The 8,531-nt window shown below is 45.8% G+C and overlaps 1 protein-coding gene across 2 annotated transcripts; it reads right to left on the bottom strand.

Moving 5' to 3' along the window:
* Positions 1 to 980: 980 nt before the first annotated feature.
* On the bottom strand, positions 981 to 5,375 carry mmaa (metabolism of cobalamin associated A). 2 transcript variants are annotated; one of them, XM_067250741.1, is made up of 7 exons: positions 5,243 to 5,375; positions 4,582 to 5,021; positions 4,217 to 4,339; positions 3,750 to 3,920; positions 3,498 to 3,583; positions 2,831 to 2,980; positions 981 to 1,696 (listed from the first exon to the last, which is right to left on the bottom strand). In XM_067250741.1, the coding sequence occupies exons 2-7, from the start codon at positions 4,997 to 4,999 to the stop codon at positions 1,409 to 1,411; spliced, it is 1,236 nt and encodes a 411-aa protein (XP_067106842.1). In that variant the 5' UTR covers positions 5,000 to 5,021; positions 5,243 to 5,375; the 3' UTR covers positions 981 to 1,408. The 2 variants fall into 2 exon arrangements, with proteins under 2 accessions (XP_067106842.1, XP_067106843.1); XM_067250742.1 differs by having other exon boundaries at positions 5,239 to 5,343.
* Between the last annotated feature and the right edge of the window lie 3,156 nt (positions 5,376 to 8,531).

Raw genomic sequence — 8,531 nt, 5'->3', positions numbered from 1 at the left:
GAGACTGCCCTAACGTGTTTGAGCTAAAATGGCCGAAGATGTATCGGCAGTATTTGAGTTAATCTTCCCTCACTGAAACCGCATAGCGTGTTTACACTGGAGCCTTGCACTGTTTGTGTGTGTGTGTCTGTGTGTGTTTGTCTGTTTGTGTGTGTCTGTGTTTGTCTGTTTGTGTGTGTCTGTGTGTGTGTGTGTTTGCGCTCTTCCGTATGTATGGATGGTGTCCAGAAAAGCAGGACTGCTTGTTCCCTACCCACAGGGAGAATGGTACAGTGTGTGTGTGTGTGTGTTTGTGTTTGTGTCAGGTGTGATGGAGGAGAAGGGTGTTACTCAGGCCTAATGAATCTATCTGCATTCAAGGGGCATTCTTCTCCCAGGCGCAGACAGGAGCAAACGAGTACCGACCTGGGAGTGGGGGAGGGGAGGCTCTCGCCTGGTCCTCCGGAACAGACAGATGTAGGCGATCAAGGAGAACATCCATGAACCAGGGATCTACTGCTATACACAGGTTCCCTCTCAACAGAGATTGACAACAGGCTGTAATGTAGTTAGAGTTAGACAATGGTTCTTTATGAAGTGTAGCCTTCCTTTGATAATTCCCTGCAGTATGCTATCGAGCTGGCATCAGTGATGAGGTGAACACCAGCCCTGCCACAGACAAAGCTACCTGGAGGGAGGGAGTCTCTCCGTAACCTGTCACTCTACACGTGTGTGGTTGTGTGTGTGTGGTTGCGTCTGGTTTGGTGTCACTCAAATCTTAGGAGTCATTAGGGTAATGGACCCGAAGAGGTGGCTTATGGTCAGTGGTGAGAGGGAGACCTCTGGTGGTTAATAAACGTAACTGCAGAACATTATTGGGACTGAAGTACAAGCACACCTGTGGGGGGCTATTGATAAATACACTTAACTTCCTTTAAAACTGAAAGAATGAACAAGAGTGTATCGCGTTATTAATTTATCCAAAAACACAGTATGCAATGTACTCCTGGAGTATAAACTGTATTGTCCAACTGAAATGTCTGTAGGCAGTGTATTAGGGGATTGAAGGTTGTATCTCAGTACTAAAAGATCATCCCTCCTCTTTGACTAGGGTCTCAAAAGTTTTTACTTGACTCCTTATATTCCCTTTCCCAGGCTTTCCCCAAGCAAATGTGATGTAACGTTTCTTGTGACCTTCTTCTTCCAGGCGTTCCGAGGAGAGGACAGGGAACGAGGGGCAGATCTAAGCAGTCCCCGGCCGCAGGCAGCACCCCTCAGTCACTCTTCCTCGTCAGAGGACACTGAAAACATGCTCACGGTGAGGTGACCTGGTCCTCGTACACCTGTGCTTACAGTCTTCTTTCAATCATAGTCTTCTAAGAACTCACACCAACACAAGTCAAATCAGTTCTTCACCCAGATACAGGCCTTATGAGGAAGTGGTGAAGGCTTTGAGGAGCAGGTCAGCAGCCAGGCCTGGTGAGATGGCTCCCCTGGTCACCCTGGCCTCTAGGTGGGGTAGCTCAGCCTGGATGGCTGGGTGGTTCTGGAAGTGCTGGAGGACGTTCTCCTTGATCAGGCTCCACATCCAGACCTTCTGCTGAGCCCTCCTCCGGGCAAGGAGCTCCCCACTGGCCAGGGCAGCGTCCTGGTAGCCCGCCATCTTGGCCCACAGCTCGGCGATGCCCTCGCCCGTCTCGGATGACACCCGCACCACCTACGGGGGGAGGAGACGGGGAGGGGTACTTGTGAACACGCATGTACATTCACAGACCCGGCATGTCGCGTCTATATGAGCCCACAGTCACACGTGCAACAGTTTCACACCTTCTCTACCCACACCCACACACACACACACACACATCCCCGCACGCTTACAGACAGACACACACTCCCACAGCGATCAGACACCCAGTGGGGTCTCTGGATTTCCATGTTCCCCCCAGGTGGCAGCCAGCATGCTTAGACAAGCGCTGGTGAGGAAATAAGTAACACCTCCAAATCTGGTCAAACCAGTCTCCCTGAACACTGTCTCAGACCTACAACTATATTACATGGTAATGGTTTTCCCAAAAATATACTTTTGCTATCCAAGAACAGGCTAAAACCGATAGTCACACAAAAAAAGGCCCGTTGGATAGAAATCCTATGATTACGTTCTCAACCAATGGAGTAGAGGGACCCGTAAAATCAATTACGGAGTGGATATTTTGTCCGGAGCTACCACTGATTACAGAGAGAGCATGAGAGGTAAATATGGATATAGTGAAACTGAAGGACGGAAAGAGAGCGAGAGAGAGTCCTAGAAGGCTTTTTATCTGAGTGGGTGGGCCTCTAATCAGGGAAACGCATGACACAGCAGCTTGCCATTCCCAGTTCCCACCCCTTCTTTCTCCCTCCCGGCAGGAGGGCTGTGTGTGTGTGTGTGTGTGTGTTTGGCCCGATGCCAGCAGAGCAGATGCAGCACGGGGCCGATGGGAGACAAAGGGACCCGGCTGACAAGACGGCAGAGTCCCACAAAAAGACTCAACACAGAGTTCCTCTCAACAACGTGGCTATTGAGGTAAAACGTTAAGATCATCATCGATTTCATATCCATGCCTGGTCAACTGACTCCTTCATGGGATGACTTGTTGGTTGAGGGGCAGTTCTATGGGCGTATGTGAAGCCCTCTGTGACATGCTTGCGTGTAAAAAGGGCTATACAAATACATTTTTATTTGATTTGACTTGTTTGGTTACGTGTGTGTGTGTGTGTTGGGGGGGGCTATGATAAGCCTTTATTTCGTAAATTGATTGGAATAACCGAGCTTGAGCCGGCCTGCCACACACAGATAAACAGACTTCCTGACCTTGGGGTTCCAGGACTTGGACTTCTTCCGGAGGAGTTTGAGGGCGCTGGTGTACTCCGCCTGGATCCTCCGGGCTGGAACCACCAGGTCTCCGTCTGACTTGGTCACCACCACCAGGTCGGCCATCTCGATGATGCCACGCTTGATGCCCTGCCAAAGCAAGTCAGGCCTTCGTCAAAGAGTCTTTTGGCTAAAAAGTAACATGGTATTTGCCAAAAAAATTCTCTGGGATGCATTGACTTAGCAAGTGACCAGACCTGTCCCATAATTAACATGTGAGATCAAATAAACACATCCTAGATGACTTGTAGTTGACCCAGGTGGACTATGCAGCCATACACGTTGACATTAATGCAGGAATAAGGGGTCAATTATATGTACTTAAGTGTATTTGAAACTGGGTTTGTTTACAAGGCTGTGTTTTTTTTAAATCTTTACTGTTAAATCTGATGTCTAGACATGTAATCTGGTAGAGGGCTAGAGGGGTGGAATCTGAATCTACAATCTTTAGATTTAGTATCGAAACAGAAAATATGACAGAAAACATCAGACTTCATTCAAATTAATTTAAACTATCAATATTCTGAGCAAAAGATTACTTGAGATGGAGGTAGGAAATAAATTAATTAGAAAAGAGGGCCCCTAAAGCCATGCTGCAGCTAGTTACCTGGAGTTCATCGCCCCCTGCTGGTGGAATTAGCAACACGAACATGTCCACCATGTCTGCCACAGCAAACTCTGACTGTCCCACACCTGGGGTACAACACAGACCAATATGAATCACACCATGTGAACTAAGATGGCCAAATCAACCTTAGCACACAAGTCTATGAGAATGTCTCCAGCTATGTAATCATCTGTGTCCATCGTGTCATCCTCTAGCAGACACTTTATGTCCCGAACACTCAGGGGTCCTTACCCACGGTCTCTACGAGCACAACATCGTAACCCGCCCCCTCGCAGAGCACTATGGCCTCATTTGTGGTCCTGGTGACTCCGCCCAGGGTGCCGGAGGTGGGGGAGGGGCGGATGAAGGCACTCATGTCCCTGGAAAGCTCCGTCATACGGGTCTTGTCGCCCATCAGGGATCCTGAGGAGAGGGAGGGGGAGAGGGAGGGGGAGGGGGTTGGTACCAAAATCGTTCTGAAACCATGATGTGCTTACTACGAGTAGCTGCTACATTTGTATTTCCCAATAACTGTTTACTTAGTTATCATGTGTTTTACAAGCCCAAGTAAACACTGACATTAAAGTGTATTCTACATTGACCACTTTAAACTCAAAAACCAGACATCACCGTAACCAGGTAAACGCTGGTAAAATTGTTCAAAAAGCTACCACTAGAGGTATATCTTTGGATATCAGAAATGGGAAAGTTCCAGTTACCTCCTGTGGTGCAGGAAGAGGGGTCAACAGCCAGGACAGACACCTTGTGACCTTGCGCTGTAAGCATTTTCCCCACCACCTCAATGAAGGTGGACTTCCCAGCTCCTGGTGGCCCTGACAAGCCTGGAGACACACGCAAATCATTGTTAACCTTTCATGCTCTCTCTTTCAAGCAATCTGAGTGTTCTTATTGACCACCCATCACAGTACCCTTCCAACCACTCAAACCTGCTTCTTTTACAATCGCGCTGACTACAAGGCTACTTCACCTGTTCATATTGCAGGGCAGGCTAATGGACAATCTTTCAGAATTACCACCCCTATTAGGAGCTACAATGTGCATGACATTTAACCACACTACTTACCAACTCTGAAGGCCAGCGGCTTCCCTCCGTTGCGTTTCTCCTGCTCCCTCCTGCAGGCCAGAACTCTCTGTAACAGCACCTGGGCCAGCTCTTTCTTCCTGGGGTGCTGGGTCTCCACCAAGGTGATAGACTCAGCAAGAGACGCTCTCTGACCCTGGATCAGCCCCTCATACAGCTTATTCAGCAGCCTTTTTTCTGGGTCGCTAAGTTCCTGTATGTGCTGGTTTAGAGCTGCCTCCATGCCCAGGCCACTATGGGGCTGCGAGGTCTGGCCAGGGAAGCAGTTCTGATGTCGGGTACGGGGGCAGGCGAGGAGACCCTGATGGAGACCGCGGGCCCAGGGGGTACGGGTGACGATTCGTAAGGGGGAGATGGAGCCCAAACGTTGGATGAGGGGGAGGTACCCTGATGGTCCCATGTTTGATTAGCACAGGTGAGGTCTATAACAGAAAATGTGTGGAAACAAATTCAAGGCAAGACCGCATTTAATGTACGATTTCTGACGGGTGCAACACAAATGGGTGCAAGTCAATCATCTATTTTAACCAAACGTTTTCAAGAAAGATCCTAGGCTGCTTGGTTTCTCTTGAACAACCTCCAAACGATTTCATGCAGTGGTTACGTTTTCGGACACAAATTAATCGCTCACACCCTTACCTACTTTTCCAAAAACCCAGCTTGTTCAATCTACAGTCGAGTCATGGTCGAAATGATTTTGCTGTGAAAGAACAAAATGACATGTTTGTTTTCATAATGTTTTTGTCTACTGTTATTCAATAAAACGCTCACACGCTGACCTCCGTGCTATTTTGATACACTGACTTCCTACTTCCGGTGACGTAAGAATACCGCCCCTTTCCATACCACCAATAGGTGGTAGCAAATACACATTTTGTTACAATATTATATTTTTTATTTTTTTCGGAGGGAGATGCGTATGGGAAATCTGTTCCAGGTGTGCTTCACAGGTAATAGTCTACATAAAAATATCCTTTCATTCCTTGTTCATCTCAAAGGATGCTTGATTATGTTGAAAGTGTTTTAAGTGTGCGCCTTAGTGCCTTACCAGCCTTGAGCTATCTGGTAGCTCTTCTGACATAGGCCTACATCCCACACTGTTACATAGCAAAGCCAGAGCAGGTATTGGACCTTGGATGTAACTTATGCAGCAGTTAACCCTGGATGTGTGCAAAGCCATTCGCTCTGGAGGTTTAACGAGTATGGAATAACAACGCTCAGACGGCGTGCCAATCGGGGTGAGGTTGGAGAGACGCTAGAGCTTTGGTTCAAACCTGTTTAGTCTTAATTGGCTAGCAGATGTGTGAAGTTCAACTATTGTTGAAGAGTTTCTACACCTTCACAACAAGTTGTTTATTTCATGCATCTGAGTCAGAGTTTAGGACGCTGCTGCTAAATAAGTTTGATGTGACTATATCCCCATCTGGTGTCAAATTACACACACTGCACTCTGCAGGTCTAACAATGTCCACAGGAAGATGCTGATGGATCCAAAGATAATTCTAGAACTTTTGTGAGGTCCTGCCTTCCTCCCTCAATCCAAGTGAATCAAGTGATAGCAATGCACTAATAACTCAATAAAAAAAATGTCCTCAATAAATGCCATATTTTGCACCCATGTCATATTTGCACTAAGCACCCTATTTGTGTTTTTATATTGTACATTATAGCTATTTTATACTTTATATTTATTGTATTTTACATACCTGTCCCCTTTGTATTAGTTATTAGTTCATTATACTTTGAACCTCTTGTATAGTATAGTTAGACTTGTTTAAACTTACACCACTTATTTAAGATGTACTCCTATATGTTGAATGTATACACCTTTCTGTTAAAGTAAATTCCTTCCAAACTTTCATGGCGATTAAAACCCTTTCTGATTCTGAGTCTAAATCAGACAAAAAAAATCACGCAACCCTTAATATTTCATGATTTAACTACCACTGCCTCACATCTCACTGACCCAGCCCATCATCCTTCCCTTTCCTATCTGCTCGTCAGTGCCATCTTTGATCGACAACCTTACCTCACATGACCCCAAAAATCCATAACTGGCGCACGGTGCAAGCACTGCCAACCATTTGTCTATCCCCTCTACTGACCAGGAACCACACTCAGACCAAATGGGGCGAAAGTGAACCAGGAGGGTAAAAGACAAGTGCATCTCCAACAAACACAGGACTTGACAATTAGGCTTGAGAGAATTGTACTAGAGAAGCAAGGCGCTTGAACTCCAGATCACACCTGTGGCTTTAGTCTTGATTGTGAGCGAGTGTGAGCAAAAATTGCTCACTGTGTTTCAAGTGGTAGAGTACATCTTTGGAGGTAAAGTCAAATCCACATGTATATTTGTGCACGCGTGCACACGGATGAGCTTTCATTCACAGGAACAACAAATGACCCTGCAGTTAATGAAAAAACTTTATTGAATCTTCCAGTAGAGACTTGATATTCATGGAATAAAACTGCTTTCTGGGATTACTAAGCAAAAACAGCACAAATTAAAAAACAAGAAAAGAGGTGATCTGTGAAAGTGCAGATAAAAAAACAAAGATACATGTCAAAAAATACAAAAAAAATAAAATTAAACAGTTTAATAGTGGATGGGCCTCCTCTAAGAATAAAGAGTTGAAAGACAACAATTTGCATTTAACAAAAAACAATAAATGCATTATAGAATCATCAGTAACTTTTACTGATTGCAAATCTTTTTTTTCAGTCAACAACTTAATATGCCCAGGCAAGAAATGCAATGCAAAAGGTTTCATTTTAACCATCTTTCAGCAAGTTTGCGCTGTCATTGTAATAAAAGAATGAGGCATAGGTGAGATGGATCAGTGTCCATATTCTGAACATGACTACAATTGACACCTTTTTTTAGCTGCACCCCACACAGCAAGGGACACACAGAACCAGGCCTCTGGTTTCACATCTGCTGTGATGTTCCTGCTGTCTACCAGTTGTTTTTGTGATGCTATGTTTACACAACTACGCTTTGCAAAAACAGACCGCACAGCAAATACTCTAATGGTGAGAATACCTAAAACACTATTTTATTTTATTCAGTTGAACACGAGTGTAACACAAGATGAGCAATATTTATACACTTGTATTCCCCCCCCCCCCCATAAAAAAGAATATCTTAAACCCCCCTATGGCGTCGTACCCACCCTCCCTCCCCAATCCCCCCCACTTCCCACCGCCCGCCCCCCCCCCCCCCCCCCCCATACGAGAATATTTGTCATAAACCGACGAAGGGCGTTCATCTGAAAACCTTGCTACATGTTCTGTATGCCAAACCAAAAAATTGAATGAACGCAATTTGATGTCTGAGAAGACACTTGTTGATTATTGACCTTGGTTATTTTCATACCCTCTAAATATGTTTATAAGAAACTTAACACCGCTACAATTAATTCATCTTTCCCCCGCCCACCTATATTGGTCACCTGCCTCCTCCCCCACCCACGACCCTGTACATGCTTATTTGTAACGACCTGGCAGTCATTAACCCTCCCGGGAATATCCGAGGGTCCAATGAAAACTGGGATGTAAACTGGGATCAAGGGAAGAGAAGGAAAAGTAAAAAGAGAGTATAAACTGCGGTGGCAAGATCAGATCAGGGAGGATACCTGTGTTGAAGATGAGTGTGATGGCCTGATTATTACAGTTGGTCACAGTGATCAAGTATCTTCCAGGTGCTTCTATCTCACTTGCCCCATCCCCTGCCATGTCCGTCTGTGAATCTGCAAATGTGCCTGATTCAGACATCCTTCAAGTAGAGTACAAACCCAAATCCCGCCCAAAACAACCCGCCCCTTGTATAGCCACAAAATCTGAATATGTTCCAGTCAAAATCATCTTGCTTTGACGGAGATAAAACAGATCCAGGATCAGACTATACCCACCACCACCACCCCCCCCTCCCC

The sequence above is a fragment of the Osmerus mordax genome, chromosome 14 (assembly GCF_038355195.1).
Source record: "Osmerus mordax isolate fOsmMor3 chromosome 14, fOsmMor3.pri, whole genome shotgun sequence".
NCBI lineage: Eukaryota > Metazoa > Chordata > Actinopteri > Osmeriformes > Osmeridae > Osmerus > Osmerus mordax.
The sequence above is the reverse complement of the archived record's forward strand: the minus strand, read 5'-3'. Positions and strand labels throughout refer to the sequence as shown.